The 19,388-nt window shown below is 30.2% G+C and overlaps 1 protein-coding gene across 1 annotated transcript; it reads left to right on the forward strand.

Annotated features, from left to right (window-relative positions):
- Positions 1-1,428: 1,428 nt before the first annotated feature.
- Positions 1,429-15,929, forward strand: LOTGIDRAFT_127560 (hypothetical protein; the record flags this gene model as incomplete). Its single annotated transcript, XM_009063491.1, has 21 exons — positions 1,429-1,533; positions 1,996-2,084; positions 2,606-2,725; positions 3,499-3,682; positions 3,894-3,955; positions 4,163-4,233; positions 9,139-9,197; positions 9,408-9,491; positions 10,060-10,191; positions 10,390-10,478; positions 10,812-10,950; positions 11,449-11,571; positions 12,088-12,143; positions 12,282-12,369; positions 12,798-12,920; positions 13,161-13,277; positions 13,796-13,936; positions 14,300-14,465; positions 14,752-14,966; positions 15,347-15,511; positions 15,780-15,929. 21 exons carry the CDS (start codon positions 1,429-1,431, stop codon positions 15,927-15,929), a joined length of 2,478 nt encoding a protein of 825 aa, XP_009061739.1.
- Between the last annotated feature and the right edge of the window lie 3,459 nt (positions 15,930-19,388).

A 19,388-nucleotide genomic window follows, 5' to 3' on the forward strand; every position in this document is an offset into this window, starting at 1 on the left:
GTTCCAAGGTGACAATTATTTTCATACAGAACTCATATGAAAAGTATCTTTTTTTGTAAAAAAAAAATCAGGTAAAAACAGATTTTTTGCCTCAACATGTTTTTAATGATACTTCCATTTATTTCTGCCTAATGTTGTTTTTTCCATTTAAAAAAAAAAAAAAATACCCCAATTATCAGGAATGACATAATCTATAATGTCAAATAGTAAGTCAGTATAAAAACCTTAAATCTGAACATAAACTCTAATAGGTCCTACCTGAACACCAATTAGTAATCAGTATTTACCTTTTCAATTTTGTAACAATTTAATTGATTGTGGCAGTTTCCGTAGAAGCTGGCAAATCACTTCCTTATTTTGAAGTAAAATATTTTTTGAAACTTAACAATCATCCTATAATTTAAATACAAAAAAAATTCAAAATATGATAAATTACTAAAAGACATTGATTGTATTATAGGTATAAAGATAGACAGTATTTGGTAGAGGTGATCCATCACTGTTAATTAATAAAAAAAATAATATCTGATCATTATGAAAATCATGCAGCTTCGTCTTAACTTTTGTGGGATACGCCAATAAACAGTTTGCAATAGTTTAGCTTTAGTCAGTTTTAGAACGTTATCTTAGACGACAATTTAAGACTTTCAACAGTATTTTACTTTTAGAGTTGATGTATACATCAATAACATGCATGTATTTTTTCTTAGTTTAAGGCCTCGATTCTCCATACAAAATTGATGTTGTGTCTGTGGTCTTACCCCAGATTCCATTTTTAATTAATTATTCTTCTTGATCTACAGCAAAACAATGCTTTCAAGTCTCAACTCCAACTAAGAAGCACGATTTAGCGAGTTCGTACTCACAAGACGGATAAATTTCTTCAGAAAATGTAACCACAAATTGGTTTTAGGCGATACCAATAAAGCGGAAGTCGCATGTGAAAAATCCAACATGGCATCCTTTCTTCGCTTGAAATGTATTTGCTCCAATAATTTCGCCCAAATAAACAATAAATTGGTTGGTTTGCAACCAATATTGAAATTAAGGACGAGATCAAATAAATTTTTATTGGAAACAAATGGTTTTACCTGTCAATGTGGACGAAAAATTGACATTTACACACATCTTCGAAGTTACTCTATCAACAACAGTGCTTCAGCTTCAGCAGTTACATCATCCGCATTATCTTCCAAATTTAGTGGTTTACATAATGATTCATTTAGATACTGGCAAAAAAACAAATCCTTAATTCCTTCGACGAAATACTTGACAGCTGCAAGACATTTTTCATCAGAAGCCTCAAGTGGTGGTGGAGATAATGATGGGAAAGATGATGATGAAGGAGATGATGGGAATTATTCAGCTGTCCCAGATCCCAACGAACCTCCCCTTACTGTTCATAGTATCACTCCAAGATCAAATCCTATGACAGCTGTAAAAGCAAATAGTGTACCTGATGTTTTCCCAAAAATTCCAGTAATTGCCATCACCAGAAACCCAGTCTTTCCCAAATTTCATAAAATGCTCGAAGTAAGTCTACGAAAGCTTATGCCATATGACCTACGTTTATAAATTTAAACTTCATTGAACTTTTAAATATAGTCAAAGCTTTGTTAAACAATTGAAATTATTGTTTGAGCAAGGTTGTTGTTAAAGCTAATTTTGTCCATTTTATTTAAGGGAATTTGAAAATATGCCTCAAAACAGTTCCGATAATCTTAGAATGACATTGCATTGATATTTTGCCAGGACAGCGGCATTCCTCTACTCTTTTTCAATTTCCAATTATCAAAGTGGGCAGTCTGCAGTAGACCTGCCTATCCCATCAAAATCGCAACAACTGGCACTTTTTAAATGTCAGACCTTCAATTTGCATCACTGACATGGAAGAAACCTGATTGGGAAAATCAAGTAAAAGGTATTATCTCGACCCATGCCTGGATTGGCAGTTTTAATTCAGGCATATCTTCAAAGTAATAATATTATTTGTAGGTATCAGACAAACTACTGGTAGATAATCTAAGAAGAAAAGTTAACCTTAAACTGCCTTATGCTGGTATATTTCTTAAGAAGGATGAAAGGTAAATATAACTGCAGATAGTTTTACAGTACTTTTGATACTATTTGGGGCTGCAATATTATACAGTCAAGTAACCTAATTTCGTGGTAACCTATTTTACATGTGCGACCTTGCGTGACCTCCGCATTTGCTTGTTTTGATAAACATGTGTTTTCTGTACAATATCAGCTAGTAAACCATCAGTGCTGACAATATTCATAATCAGCTCGCAAGTCTAGTCACCACCCTTACAGGGGTCACTCTTCATTAATGTCAGAAACATCTGTAAACTGTTTGTCTACTCCATCTACAGACAATTATCAACACAAAAGGTGGAGACACCAGGTACTGACTTTCATCCCCTATCTGTGAAGATCACGCAATCAGACCATCGCTATAACATTTCGCCAAAGATGGTTGTTTTCTGACAAATATCTTTTGCATTATTGACATCTGAATTAATATTTCACTACTTTCTTGATTGGACAGTTATAATATTGAATACCTTATACATGCTTGAATTGTTTTGATGTTATATTTCAGCAATGAAAATGAAGTTGTGAAATCATTAGATGAAATTTATCAAGTTGGAACATTTGTTAAGATAGAAGAAATGGTTGATCAGGGTGATAAATTGAGATTATTAGTATCTGGTCACAGAAGGTAAAAGATATTTTTTATGGAATGTTCTATATTTCATTTCAATACATTGTCCACCTTTCGGAGATTCACTTTTCATTGTGTCTGTGAAACACATTCATTCTATAGTACTATCTGAGTATCTGTGGGTTGGTGTGAAAGTTTGATGACTGATGAGTCATTTTCACCCATTATTCCAGCCAACCCAGCTGTAAATGGGTAGGGATACTCCAGGAATGATCAATGCCAATTGCCAAACGGTTTGGTTTTTAACTGTGAACCTAAATTGTTATCCTTGTAAAATATAGTTGTTTCTTTCATTCTATATGCTTCAGGTGTATGAATCACTGTGGCCCTCAATCTGCCTCCACACCCAATGATTAGAATTGCTGCTGTGCATAACACTTTGTTTTTGAAACACATTTAAAATTTCTTTTCAGAATCAAAATTGTGGGATTGCTGTCAGAGGATTATGAAGAAATTCCTACACCAGGTATCATTAGTTCATTATTCATCTTGTAATTCATTTCGAATTTTGAAAGTGACATAGACCTTTCCGTACTGTTTGATTGAGGCTAGAATTGGAACAGAAGGAATATATTTAGAACTCCCCAATTGAGCGCTACCTTAGATACTTATACCCTAACTAAAAATAGAAATCAGTCTCTCTAAAAATAGAAATCAGTCTCTCTATATTGGCTATTCATGTCCATTTGTAGCATTTACTATTCTTTAGATTTTGAGGAGTTTTGTAATTTTCTTTAATTTTCAGAGGTCACTGTCAGGAAGAAATGGAGAAGAAGAAATGGAAGGAAGAATGATGTAAAGTCATCTTTTGTGGAGGAAGACATTCCAAAAGAAACAAATACATATGTTGTAAAAGATGAAGAGTCTGAATTGCTGTCCAAAATTGAGAATGTTTTAATGGTGGAAGTAGAGAATTTTAATCATGATGAATATATTAAAAATGATGAAATCAAGGTAATATTATTTCATTTTGAGTTTAAAATTTAAACAAAAGAAATCTGTGTTAACAAGAAACAGGTGATACAGCTAAAATGTATTAAAGTAATCAAAAATGATGAAATTCTTTATTTATATCGGTCAGAATTAGGTCAAATACAACAAAGCCACATAGTCATGTCAAACATTCAGCACAATGTATATTTTTTGATTTGATATAATATTCCAGGCAATGACATCAGAAATGGTGCAGACCATCAGAGATATTATAGCTCTCAATCCAATCTATAGGTAAATATTTACTTCTATTTCATCCCTTCAAAGACTCTAGTTGTTCTTTGAGACTGCAGTCTTCAATAATTCCTTTATTTGCAGAAATTTAGAATTTGACAGAAATTAACAGTTCTGCATTCAGTTGAAAAAGGATGAATACTTGTTAGTATCAGTTGTAAGAATATGTAGAGTTTTGATATTACATTATGTTTTGTGTTATTTTAGAGAAATGTTACATCATGTATTACATGCTGGACAGAAAGTTAGTGATGATGCTATATATATGAGTGATTTAAGTGAGTACAATGTATTACTACTAGAAAACTACCATTAGAAATGATCAATATATAAAATCATTTCAAACATTCTAAAGTTTGCATTGAAAGTGGTTTATTAATTTTCTGTTTTTTCTCAAGATCAATTATTGGAAAAATTTGTAGATCTTCTTTGTAATACAAAGGGATAGACCTTATTCGCACGTCTGCCATATTGGATCCAGAACAAGGCTCATAATGCAAACAAACAAAGGCCTCAAAAACCAAGTGTGAATAAGGTCTATTATGATCGGTATGGCATGTTTCAACTATATGGAAACTCATTAAATCACATGTTTCCGCTACATGTAGCCCAGTCCACTGTAGTATAAATGTCAGCTGTGATAAACAATTCCTATTGTCTAAACAAAGCAAAAAGCATTTTTGAATTTTGTCTATTTATTTTAAGAGAATTGGAATATCAGCCTCAAAATAGTACTGTTTGTCTTAGAATGTCTTTGCGTTGATAATATAATTTGTGTAAGTTTACATTAAAAAGAAACACATTTGTCCCGTAAAAATTTCAACCGAAAAAAATCTGAAATTTTGTCTGAAAATTGTCCTCTGCAAAAACAAATTTGACATGTGTTCTTATGTGTTATATTTTTATCAAAGCAAAGACATTCTAAGATGAACAGTACTATTTTGATGCTGCTTTTCTTATTCTCATAAAAATAATATACAAATATCAAAAACTATTCACTTTGCTCAGACAATAGAAAGAGACAAACATACAAACAAGCATTATTTACAAAGATATCAGTCTGGTTTCAGTTTCACCAATATCTTGAACAAAAAGGCTGAAAGCATTATGGCTTTGTGTTCGCAGACTTTTTGCCCAGGACTGTGATTATTTGGTATCAAATCACTGCATTCTTTGATACAAGAATAGCTATTGCAGTCAGGGTATAAGTATGTAATAGCTTGACATTGTGAAAATGGTTTATATGTTGCTTATAAGTCTCCAGTTATTTTAATTTACTTCATGGCCAAGCCTAGAAAAAAAATATATTAGAAGTCTTTGACATGTAAACTTTGCTGGATAAAAATGAGAATGAGTTATCCTCTACATTTTTCTGATGTATTGATTAATTGCTTCATTTGATATTGATAAAAGTATGCATACAAATTTCTAGAATAAAAGCAAATATGCAGTAATCATATATTATCAAGTTGCCTGGCAAGCTTTTAAAGTTTATAGGGTTAGATTGAACAGTGAATTTTGGTCAGGGTATATTCTAGAAATTTAAACAAATACCACATTCACAATACATGGGGGTGATCTGACATCAATGTAAGGTAGAGACTCTACACTTGCAATGATTGGGGGTGAGCTGAAATCAGTTTAGGCAAGAGAACTCCTACAACTGTATTGTTAGTGAGTGAAATAAAATCAGAATAGGATACAGACCTCTATACATCTGTATAGTTTTGGGGGTGAGCTGAAATCAGTATAGGGTAGAAACCTCAATGCAGCTATATTGTTTGTTCAGTGTGACTGCAGACTTCCCAGAGTTCACTTCTTGTTGTCATGTCAGCAACATAACAGAAAAGTTTGCTCAGATGCAGAAATAGAGAATTTTTTAGAATCAGTTCACTTCAGGTAAGTATTCATTGATTTGAATTTTTTAGAACAAAATTTATACTTTAAAATGTAGAAACTGATTATAACTATCTTAATAGTTCAATTTATTGCATTCACTATCTTGATTGTTGTTCAATTCAAATCAACATCAATAATTTGCTAATTATCTATCTATCCTTACATTGTCTTTATTTCAGAATAATATTGTTATTAAGACAAAATGCATTCAAAGTGCATTTAAGAGCATGAATCTAATCAAACATCCTGTAAAAATCAAAAAGATTTCAGGGAGGTTTAGTTTTGATAAATATTAATTAAACCATATTCTATAGAATAAGAATAACACTGAATGATAATGTAATAGTATAGAATAAGAATAACACTGAATGATAATGTTATAATATAGAATAAGAATAACACTGAATGATAATGTTATGATATAGAATAAGAATAACACTGAATGATAATGTTATAATATAGAATAAGAATAACACTGAATGATAATGTTATAATATAGAATAAGAATAACACTGAATGATAATGTTATAATATAGAATAAGAATAACACTGAATGATAATGTTATGATATAGAATAAGAATATCACTGAATGGTAATGTTATAATATAGAATAAGAATAACACTGAATGATAATGTTATAATATAGAATAAGAATAACACTGAATGATAATGTTATGATATAGAATAAGAATAACACTGAATGATAATGTTATAATATAGAATAAGAATAACACTGAATGATAATGTTATAGTATAGAATAAGAATAACACTGAATGATAATATTATAATATAGAATAAGAATAACACTCAATGATAATATTATGATATAGAATAAGAATATCACTCAATGATAATGTTATAATATAGAATAAGAAAATCACTGTATGATAATGTTATAATATAGAATAAGAATAACACTCAATGATAATGTTATAATATAGAATAAGAATAACACTGAATGATAATGTGTTCAATGTACCTTGGAGTTTATTTTGTGTGTCGTACTAAACTCTGATGATGCGACAATCTGTGGGATTAAGGCTTTAAGGTGATTTAAGACATGTAAATGAAGAATATATGTTCAGATTGTTAATGCTACTGTCCTGTCAAAATTCCCTCATTGCACACTGGACAGAATTGCCATTAAATATTATATAATATATTGTTTAGAAAAAAAGACTAGTTACACCCATATTAAAAGGGAACATTAAATGACTGGCAAATTCAACATAACAGGAAAAGTTTTAAAGAATTATGTGCCTTGAATAAGAAATGAAAATTGATATCTAATATTTGATTTGAAGGAAACATATTTTGACATAAGATTTCTTTGGTGTGAAAAATCTAGCAACATTACTAATCTTAACTCTACACTTACTCTAATGTACCTAACATATATATTCCTAGGTTTTATACACCTTGATTTTCAACAGCTTGATGGAGTTGTAACAGTTGTTCAAGAGGAACATTCACATACAGTAATTAGTAAGGTACATGATAAATAGTATGTAAGTAATATGTACAATGATGAAAATTGATTTTATTGTGTATGTTTTGTAGATATGAGTTCAGAAGAAGAAATTAGAAATGCTGAGAAAAAGACCGTTACAGAATCCAAATAATTATATTGTTTACATAAACACTGAAAGAACTCAGTTTCTTTACTAAAGATTCTAGATTTCCAGTAATACCAAAAAAAGGCATTGTTAAATATTACAAACAACCTAAATAAAGGTTTAAGTAGATGAATAGAGAGTTGTATGTCTTTGAAGCTAAATGTAGCATGCAAAATTTTGAATATTGTTATGGTATATATTTTAGAATTAAAAGAATATGGAATTTATTGTTTTCATTGAAATTTCTCCTGTTTATAAAGAAATTTCAAATATGTCCAAAGTATTGCCTGTATAGAAGCTATACTGTTTGACAGTACCTGTGCCAGGAGGGATACAGAGGGAGTATTTGTGGAGAGCCTCTAAGACTTTCATCAGAGGCTCCCGCCTATGAGCTGCCATATTTTGAATTCCAACCTATCAAGTTGAACAGTCCCCATTTTGTATCCCCAGTCTCGGAAGGCTAGCACTGTCACTGCTCTTTGACTAACATTTATGTTTCAATCATGTCAAAACATGCTTTATCGCATAAGAGTGATCATATGAATTGATATGCTTGAGTAATATATATTGTCTCACATGTCAATCTGAAATACATCATTTCAAAATTTGCAATATTTTTTATGTAAGTGTGATTTTAATTTGCAAACATATTATAATATTCTTATTGAGTAAAAATTTTAAACTATTTCGATATATACAGAACAGATTTTTATAAAACATGGTATCAAGCACATGGGATGAAGAATCAAAAAATATTGATAATAACTTTATTCACACTCTCTTAAGGAGACAAAAGGAATTACAATCATAATGAAATGAAACAATAAGAAAAAATTGATCAGTACATTTGCTCTTCAATTTGTATAGGGACACATTCCTTGACATTTTTTTTACCTTCACATATAGCTGTGGACCTTTATTGTTGTCCCATGTCCATCTGGCTGTTCATTCAGTTCAGATTATCTAGCTAATCATCTAAAATCTAGAGTTTTTCCCAAATTTGGTATGTGTATATATGAAAATAAAATGTAGTTAGTGTTTTCCAAATTTAACTTTCCCTGATCTCACATATTAAAAATGCTTAAAACATGGCATGTAGGTTTGGGATTAAAAATAAAGTTGTGCAGTTTAAAACTATATTGATATTTAACCATCATGATCTGCAATAGTGAAAGTGCAATAGTTTTCTACCAATTTTCATAAATCTTGGTATGAAGGTATACAAGTGAAAGTTGGTTTTCACAATCTACATGTTGAGTGGAATATTAATGGTGTGATAATTTATATAATGCCACATACTTTATCAAATGTGACTTTGTCCAAACACAAGGTGACTAGCATATTTTTGTCATCCCTTCTTTGTCGAAGTGTTCAGATTTTTGAAAAGAAATATTTTGCATGGAAACTTTGACTGGTTACGTTACATTATATTCTCACAGGCTGTTTTACTTGACCTGTCGATTCGATTAGTTGCCCCTCTCCCATGCCACATAATAGGTTTCATCCCTCTGTCCACTCCTTCGGCTACCAATAAGCTTGTTCTTGTTGTCCCTTGGGATGTGTGTTTACGTATCTGTCAAGCTAGCTGGGTATAATTATGCTTGTTTGATGCTTAAATTATTGTTTTTGATGCATTATTCTCATATTTTCTACAATTACTTTGAAGGTGCTGCATTGACATCTGGGGATCCTGAAGAATTACAGAAAGTTATAGAAGAAACTAATGTAAGAACATTAATTGAAACTTTAGAAACAAATAATGATGTGGTAATCCTGTATTTTACACATTTGACAAACTTTTTAAAAGCCTTGATCTAAATGTCTACCATGGATGTATATTTTTTTGAATATTGGTTTCCTTGACAATAGACATCTGAAACATATGACATAAGGAAGATTGTGAACCTATTATTTGATTCCATGAACTTATTGTAGGTACCAAATAGAATGATGTTAGCATTATCATTGTTAAAGAAAGAATTAGAATTAAGTAAACTTCAGAAGAAGATTGGAAGAGAGGTAAATGATAGTAATTTGTTGTCATTATTCTAAATGATTATTTTTTGCAAATGATTGCTGTAGATACTTCTTTAATTGCTGATATTTCTTGTTAATTTTTAGCTAGTACTAATTCTTACCAAAATACATTACTCATGTACCTGAATTATCTTTTACTGTGCTATAGAATATTCTAAATAACTTATACTAATACATCTTCTGAATAGCTAGTCATGTGTATGAATGATTGAATTCATTTTGATTCTTGGAAAACACCTTTTTAATGGAAAGATTAAACAATAACATCATTGCCAAATCCATAAACATGACAATGAAATGCCATTTGATCGTTTAGTAACTTATTGTATTACAATTTATCAATGTTGATTTATCTGTATTTGCAATTCATGTCTGATTGGAGCTTTAAAATGACTGACTGCAATTTTCTATGCAGACGTGCTAACTTTTTTCCTTTTTCAAAAATTTTCAATGAAAATTGGTACATCAGCTTAACTTATGTGTTGTCCAGTTGGAAATTCTAAAAACAAAAGCCGTGGATAATAAAGAACCCATTCAATTTAACCTACAGGTAGAAGAAAAGGTAAAGAAACAACATAGAGAATATATACTGAAAGAACAATTAAAAATTATCAAGAAGGAACTAGGTTTAGAGAAAGATGATAAGGATGCTATAGTTGAAAAGTTTCAAGCTCGTCTGAAGGTAAAGACACATTATTTAAATTGCTATCCTGTTCAAAACAATTTAAAAGAAAACAAATTTAATTAAATATTATTTTAAAGAACTGATCTAATTGAAATTAATTAAATTATATATTTATGGTAATATTCTGGAATCAGCTTAATTGCCAATGCTTTAAAATCTGTAGTAGATTAGATTATATGTATTTTGATATTCTAGAACCTTATTGTACCTGATCATGTTATGGAAGTTATTAAAGAAGAAATTAGTAAACTATCTTATTTAGATCATCATTCTTCAGAGTTCAAGTAAGATACCACTTATTTTGTTCACATTTTGGATGGATAATATATGTACTGTATTCTGTATTCTAACAATTTTATCCAAGATCACCTTACTTCAATCTTTTTCAATTCTGTTTTAAATGATTTAAATTGATAACAAAGCTTTTAATCAGAGAATATGTGAAATTGTTTTATATTTATAAGTAAGGAATCTGTAGTCCAGGACATACAATATGTTCAATTATATTCATATATTTTGACATTTCTAGGCTAAAAACACCATAAAACATGCAAGTTTCTTTTTACTGTCCTTGTACATTAATTCTTACATTCAAGAATATGTATTGTTTTTTTCAGTGTGACTAGAAATTATTTAGATTGGTTAACATGTCTACCATGGGGAGTACAAACTGATGAAAACTTGGAGTTAAAACAAGCTAGAGAAATATTAGAAGAAGATCATTATGGAATGGAAGATGTTAAAAAGAGAATATTGGTTAGTTACATAATTTTGTTAAAGTATATGATGAGTTTATATTGAAGACATGCTTTGCTTTAACTATATCCATATTAGATTGATTCTGTTCTAATTAATGATTAGGTCTTTAACTTGACTGACTTTAAACATTGACGTGTTAAATTCCAGATTTAAACATGACTGATTCTAGACTTAAACATGACCGATTCTAGACTTATACATGACCGATTCTAGACTTATGCATGACCGATTCTAGACTTATGCATGGCTGATTCTAGACTTATACATGATTGATTCTAGACTTATGCATGGCTGATTCTAGATGGCTGATTCAAGACTTTGACAGGAGTGTTTTAAGGCTGTAATTAGTTGAAGATTGACACAGATGATTCCCATGTCTTTGCCACAACTGAATTAATTCTAAAGCTCTAACTTCACGGATTCAAGACTTTTTTGTGACTGATGATATAACATTGGATATTTCTATATTTCCTAATTATTATGATATATTGACAGGAATTTATAGCAGTGAGTAATATAAAAGGAAGAGTTCAGGGTAAAATATTGTGTTTTTATGGTCCACCTGGAGTTGGAAAAACAAGTATAGCTAAATCTATAGCTCGGGCTCTAAATAGACAGGTATGTGTAATTTAATGATTTTGTATTATCTAAAAATAGAATGTGCTGCATTAAGACAATATGATGACAAAAATGGTTGATCATGAAAGACATTGTTGATAACGAATGACATTGTTGATCATGAAAACTAATGTTGATCATGAAAACTAATGTTGATCATGAAAACTAATGTTGATCATGAAGGACATTGTTGATTATGAAAGACATTGTTGATTATGAAAATTAATGTTGATCATGAAGGACATCGTTGATCATAAAGGTATTTGTTGATTATGAAAGACAATGTTGATTATAAAGGACATTGTTGATCGTGAAAGAAATTGTTGATGATGAAGGACATTGTTGATGATGAAAGACATTAGTGATCACGAAAGACATTTGGTTAATCAAGGACATTGTTGATCACGATTGAAATTTTTGATCATGTAAGACATAAGTGATCAAGAAAGACATTGTTGACCATGAAAGACAGTGATCAATGAATTTAGTATTATGTATGCTATTTATCAATTTCAGTATTTTAGATTCAGTGTAGGTGGTATGAGTGATATAGCTGAAATTAAGGGACATAGGTAAATTAAATTTATTATAAATTACTAAGTGTAGGCCTAATGATTCTAATTTCATTATTACTTCGTAAAAAGATTTTACTTTAGTTGGTCTCTTAGAATTTACTTGTACTATATATTTAAGTTGTAAATTTATTCCAGGAGGACATATGTTGGCGCCATGCCTGGTAAATTGATTCAATGTTTGAAGAAAACAAAATCTGAGAATCCTTTAATTCTGATAGACGAAGTAAGAGTTTTATTTAAAGCATCAACTGTTGCAAGAGAAATTCTTGCTTCTTATCTGCCGAATTGTATTTTTGAATATGAAAACCTGAAAAATTGACTGATAAAACACAAAATTAAACGAGATTTACCTCAACTGGAAGGTTCAAGCCGTTCGAGAAGGCCACCATTTTGACATTATTGAATCTCTGTCAGGATAGCAATGAAAAGCTTTCAGAAGAAAACAGAAATATGAATAAATTCCTCAGTTACTGCATGTTCTGTAACAAGTGAACAAGCCAGCTACTGGAGACTGTGTGATCTGTCGCTAATCTTATTAAATCTTGAGCGAAGGATGATGCAATAAAATTGTCATTTCACATGGTGACAAACTGATTGTTGTACTTCTAGAGTTATGGTATATTTAAAACTCCCTATTATTGTATTCTTCAGGTTGATAAAATAGGTCGAGGTAGTCAGGGTGATCCATCCTCAGCTTTATTAGAATTATTAGATCCTGAACAAAATGCTAATTTCTTGGACCATTATTTAGATGTTACTGTTGATATGTCGAAGGTTGGTATTTGTATTGAATCTATAGTTCTTCATTCTATAGATGAGAAGGGTATAATATAATGTTGATTGGTTAAAAAAATGAGGTGCTTTGTGATATCAAGTTGTGATGGAAAAAGAGTTATTGATCTTTCCTCTGTACCATAGAAAGATTTCTTCATTACATACAATCTGGAGGATGTACCATTACAAGATAGAATGGAATTAATATAAATAATGTTTGTATATTGTTTATAATTGTAGGTTTTGTTTATCTGTACAGCTAATGTATTAGAAACAGTACCTGAACCATTACGAGATAGAATGGAATTAATAGATGTATCAGGCTATGTAGCTGAAGAAAAATTAGCCATTGCAAATGTAAGATATTAGAAGGATAATCAATATTATCTCAAGAAGAGAAAATGTACATGGAAGATTTCTAGCCTAGTTGTATAGAGTATTTAGTATTTAGAGTCTGATGCTGCCAGTAGATATGAAATTTTGATCCTTTTGGCCATTTAGACATGGTGCATATAAAATTTCTATGAAGGAATTAGGTGGAAAAAAAGAAATATTTGTAACAAATTTCTCAATTTAAGCTTTTCAATTGAGTTTCAAAATTCAAAATCTACACCTAGTTCTCCTACAATTATATTTAAATGTACGCTCGGAATTTCAAAGTTATCGTAAGCATTTTCACAGGCATTTTTTACCGGTGTAAAGGTGATATTGGAATGAGAAAATGATGATAACAGCTAAGAAGAGATGAAAGTGGTTGGTTTTAATGAAATGTTTGGTAACTGGCTTTAGATGGTTATTGTGAAAAGTGTTACTGCTGGCTAAAAATTAGTACATACATCCTTGTGATAACTGTCTTTTCTTTTTTTTCATTATAGAAATATTTAGTAAAACAAGCTGAAGAACATACTGGTTTAACTGATAATAAAGTTAATATTAATGATGAAGCTATGAATATCCTAATCAAATCTTATTGTCGAGAAAGTGGTGTTAGAAATCTTCAAAAACAAGTAGAAAAGGTATGTTATGACTTTATTTACACAGAAAATTAATTGATGTTTTTAGTAATATCACCCCAATTAAAAATACTGAATTATCCCTACATGGTAATTAAAATTAATACTTGTAGAGTGAAAAGCAAAAAAAATATAAGTGTACCTGTCATCTTCACTATGTCAAGCTACTACGAACTTTGTTCTTATACCATGACTGCCTTTCTTATATCAGTTTGTAATGATTGGATTATATGCCAGCCAATACTGTCTATCAGAGGCCTCGACAGAACCATACTTTCTGGTGCTTTGTGGCATCAAGTTAAACATGTAATATATTAGATTCAACATAGGCAATGGATTATTTTGATATTATGTTGTTTGTTTTAGATCTATAGAAAGTCAGCGTATAAAATAGTACATGATAAAGTTGATACGATATCAGTAACACCTGATAATTTAGAAGAATATGTTGGAACACCTAAATTTTATTCTGATAGATTATATGATAAAACACCACCTGGTGTTGTGACAGGGTTAGCTTGGACTTCTATGGGTATGTTTATAACTTATATATTTATGAAATATTACAGCTATTGCATTTTCACTACTTCAGATCTGTTAACAGACATAGGTTACCAAATACGTATATATAGAGATGTATAAGATACCAGTCTAGACAACTGAAATGAATTTAAAATACCTAACTTATCTTCACTAGTCTATTAAAAACAAAAGATGTTTCCCGGGCTTATCAGGGTATCATTTACACTGAAAGCTATTATTTGTACCATCCTGATTTAATTGGTTTTTAATTTGGTGTCCTTTTTTTTTTACTTTAGGTGGATCAACATTATTTATTGAAACTGTTTTAAAGAAACCATTAGATGATGGTAACGAAAAAGAAAAAGGTTCTTTAGAAATAACTGGTAATCTAGGAAATGTTATGAAAGAATCTGCTCAGTTAGCCTATACCTTCACTAAATCATTCTTTACACAACAATACCCAGAGAAAGATTACTTACAAAAAGCTAGTATACATTTACATGTTCCTGAGGTATAAAACACCTTGAGTTATTTCTATATTTATATGTCTTTATTTGCATCTATCTTTAGGGCTCATGACATCAGCTTTTTAAGGGCTCTGTAGCACAGTTGGTTATAATGTTTGTTCTTAAAATGATGTTATTTGCTTGGTTATGTGGAACAAACGGTGGTCATGGGTACTTATCTTTGTTAGCATCTAAAAGTCATCTTTCCTTATTATTCCTGTTGACCCAGCTGTTTATTATTCCTGTTGACCCAGTTGTAAATAGATATATTTAATTGGTAGTAGGACGTTCTTTCAGTTTTCCTAAAATTCAAAATGCTAAATATTTTATAGAATGGTGTCAATAGTGTATGAACTATTTCATATATAATTGTCTTTTTATTTAGGGTGCCACACCTAAAGATGGACCTAGTGCTGGTTGTACTATTGTTACTGCTCTAGTATCATTAGCATTAAATGAACCTGTAAGAGATAACCTAGCTATGACTGGTGAAGTTTCTTTAACTGGTAAAGTGTTAGCTGTTGGTGGTATCAAAGAAAAAATAATTGCAGTAAGTTTGGGATTAGTCAAGCTTTTAGACTAAGCATAGTTAGATGGGCTTCTGCAGAAGATAATAGGTTACCAAGCTTTGTATGCTTGAGGGGTTTAAAAATGGCTTTCTAACCCTAGTATTGGGTATGCTAAGGCTGAACAATAACACGACAGATGGAAATTGAAAAAGAAAATAGCAATTAATGAATTTGCACTGATTTGTACATTTAAATATTTATTCTTTTATCTGTTTTAACATCATCATTGAGGTGTCTTATGTTTTGTAGGCCAAAAGAGTTGGTATTAATACTATAATACTACCAGAAGAAAATAGAAAAGATTTTGTTGATCTACAAGATTTTATTAAAGAGGATTTAGAAGCTCATTTTGTGAAGCATTATAATGAAGTGTTTAAGATAGCTTTCCCTAATTTATGATGAACAGCTGTTTTATTTTTAATCAAAAGTGCTTATTTAATTTTGAATGAGAATAAATGGAGTGAATTAGAAAGTGATTCAGTAAAGAATGTGTGTATTATCATTGAAATAGTCTATAGTTTTAGTGACGTTATATTTGTTATTTGTGAGATCAAGTTATTTAAGATATAGATGATGAAATAGGTATGAACAAATCAATGTATGTATTCAATTTCATAATAAACAATTTAAACGATCCAAACCGCAAAACAAAACTCCAAAACCAAAATAACAGTTTAGCCATACATTGATAACAGCAAATATTTCTTCATCTGTCATCAAAAAATAATTAAGAATGAATTTGTTATAGATACCTTCTGTTTTTCTTTGATGAAAACATGAAAATTTCATATTTCCTCATTTTATCATTTAAAATAAAAGGTTTCTCGTTCATATGGAAGTTGGGGGATTTGAATTAATTTGATTCACAAATTTCATATGGCTAATAAGCTGATTAAGAAAATATCTAGAGGGTAAAACACTAGCTTTTATTTCAATCTTGTGTCAGGTTGAACCAGTATGCTAAATGAAAGATAATTTGACCACTGTTTACCCCTCTCTGACACAGTTCTTCATTACTGTTAATTTGATTTCAATACCTATTTACAACATAGTGGAAACTTGACAGACCATAATTAGTAAGCAAAAAAGATAACAGTTGCAATAAGATTAAATGATACAATCATAGGTGCCTTATACCTTACTGGTGTCCAGTTGATTAAGTGTCAAATTTAACATAATTTATATGTATGTTTATGTGAATTAGTTATGTATGAACCTAGACTTTATAAGTTAACAGAACGATTTATATTAATGATACTATATTGTATTATGTTGTTCAGCATACTTGTGATTATTAAAGTATATGTATCAAGTTATTTGTTGTTGAGCAGACATTCACATTTCACCAGCTAGATCCCTTTCAATTAGATTGTCTTTGTTTATGGAGTAGTCAATGTCCAAAATCTCGTTTTGCTTTTAGAAAAAAACAGTTTCAGGGGTATTTTAACCTCTATTATCGAGTCCCTCTGTCTATGCACAGCTCGATAAAGCATTCCTTTCAACTTCGGGACTATAATGCTGCTAGTTACGCAAACTAACGAACATAGGCGACGATTGAACCGGAGATCCTCGTCCTAGACGAGAGAAATCTGAGTGTCAGAGGGTATTTATGAGTAATGATAACAAATTCAGGTTGACAGTATCTTATTGAGAATATTTTAGGAATTAAGACAACCAGAAAACCAATTGGTATTTTCTTTAATATGAATATCAAAATCAAAAACAAAAACATGCATAACTCAAAATAATTAAAAAAAAATTTGACTGAATACAGATTAATTTAATGAAAAGAAAAAGTTAAATAAAACGAAATAGATACAAGATGGAATTTTTTTTTTAAGTCTTAAAACATGTAATAAATAGGTACAAAAAAGTTGGAAAGATACCCAATTAAAAAAGGAAAATATATAAAACTAAATTGTAATAAATTAAATATAAATAATTATTAATTGAATATAATAAACATTAAAAACAAATACAAAACTCAACGCATATACAAAAAAAATTGAAAAATTAAAAAAACTTTTTAGAAGTGGTTAAATAGTTTTTCAACACTTTGTCATGTTAATTTAGTTCTTAGTACACAACTATTCTCAAATAAAATGTCGAAAAAAGAACATTAATCAGTTTACTGAATGTTATTTAGTCAGGTTAGGTCAAATAGAAGTTTGAAACGTGAATGAATGCTTTCCATTTGATAAAATGATTTCATCAAATTGGAATCTATCTCTCAAATCGAAAAAATTACCAACTTATTACATTTCCAGGCTACTTTCCATGAATTGGCAGAATTGGTCAAAAACCTAGTCGCTGCAAGATTATTTCAAACAGTTCTCCGTTAACCTCAAAATACAGTTGAAATTCAAGATAATACAATTAAATAATTATTGTATGTAAATTTAAAAATAAAGATAATGCTTTTAAATCAATTAATCAAATATAATACTTTAAAATAAATAAGTAACAAAATATACGAATAATACGGAGCCCCTAAGGCGCAATTGTAAACATATTTATTTATTATTTCGTTAAACGAAATAATAAATAAATATGTTTACAATTGCGCCTTAGGGGCTCCGTAGAATAATATTAAAAATAATAATTCATAAAAAGTTTTTGCCAATAGTTTTTTGACTGTCGTTTGGTCCAATGTATCATGTTTTCTGAAAACGGTCAATTTTCGTCATTAACATAATTATGAAAGAAACTTCCAAGAATTAACAAGAATTTATATAGCTAGAAAAATGGTCCAAATAAACTCCAACTGCATCAAAACAAAACTTAAATTGTTCCTGAAAGAAAAATATAAAATTTATCTTAATACGCTACTGATACGCTAGAACCTGACTCCTCCGGGGTACTAATACTCTCTCGCACTACAAACAGTACCCGAGTGGCCATTTTATATTTAAATGTTTATAGTGTTTTATAATATCGGTGCATTGATCTGCAGATATTTGTGAAATGTGCCAACAATTCCCAATTTTTGTCAAAGTATTAACAGTGACATTTTGTGGATGTGGAAACTATATGATAAGTATAAAATATATCAGGTAGTACAAAATACATTATATTCTAGAAAATACTAAAAGAGAAAGAAATCTATGTTGACGAGACAAAACTTGAGGTTCTTTTGCAGGCTATGGAGTTCGTCCACAAATTTTAATCAAAAATGATATGTCACTGCAGATTACCTTCATAAGTGATTGTACACAAACAAGTATCTTAGCGTCTGTGTTCAGTTACTAATGTGTAAAAATTAATACTTACAAAAGAATTGATAATTTCTGGTCTAGATATACGTAGTTGTAAAATAGTTTGAATAATGTTAACATCTTGTTCTACTGTTAATCTTTCTAAGATAGCAGCTAAAACACACAACAGACCACTTTTATTGGCACCATTTCTGAAACAAAGTTTAAATTTTTGTAAGGTATATTTGGACTAGCAGTTTGCTTGACATATCACCAGACTCTGAAGATAAGTGCCATGTCATTTTTGTCGTTGTGATAAAAGACGAAACTATCTTTTATGAGTAGTATTGATATTTAATAACATAAAACAATTTCATTACAAGCACAAGATGCAATAAAGCTTAAAAAGCAAATCAGCCACAAGCACAGGAGGGGCGCGAGTTGGGATAAAGGGGAGGAGGGGGGGGGGAGCATTTGCCTCCCCTAGAAAAATGGTTTGCACCCCTAAGTGTACCCTCACTTTAATTTTAACAAAAATTAATTTAAAAATAAGATTTATATACGTTTTTAATATGTGTCAGATTGCACCAAATCAATCAATTCAATTTTCGAAAATTTTCATGGGAATCAATTTGAGATGCTCCGAGTAAGCCACGTGATAATT

This window comes from Lottia gigantea, assembly GCF_000327385.1.
Source record: "Lottia gigantea unplaced genomic scaffold LOTGIsca_58, whole genome shotgun sequence".
NCBI lineage: Eukaryota > Metazoa > Mollusca > Gastropoda > Lottiidae > Lottia > Lottia gigantea.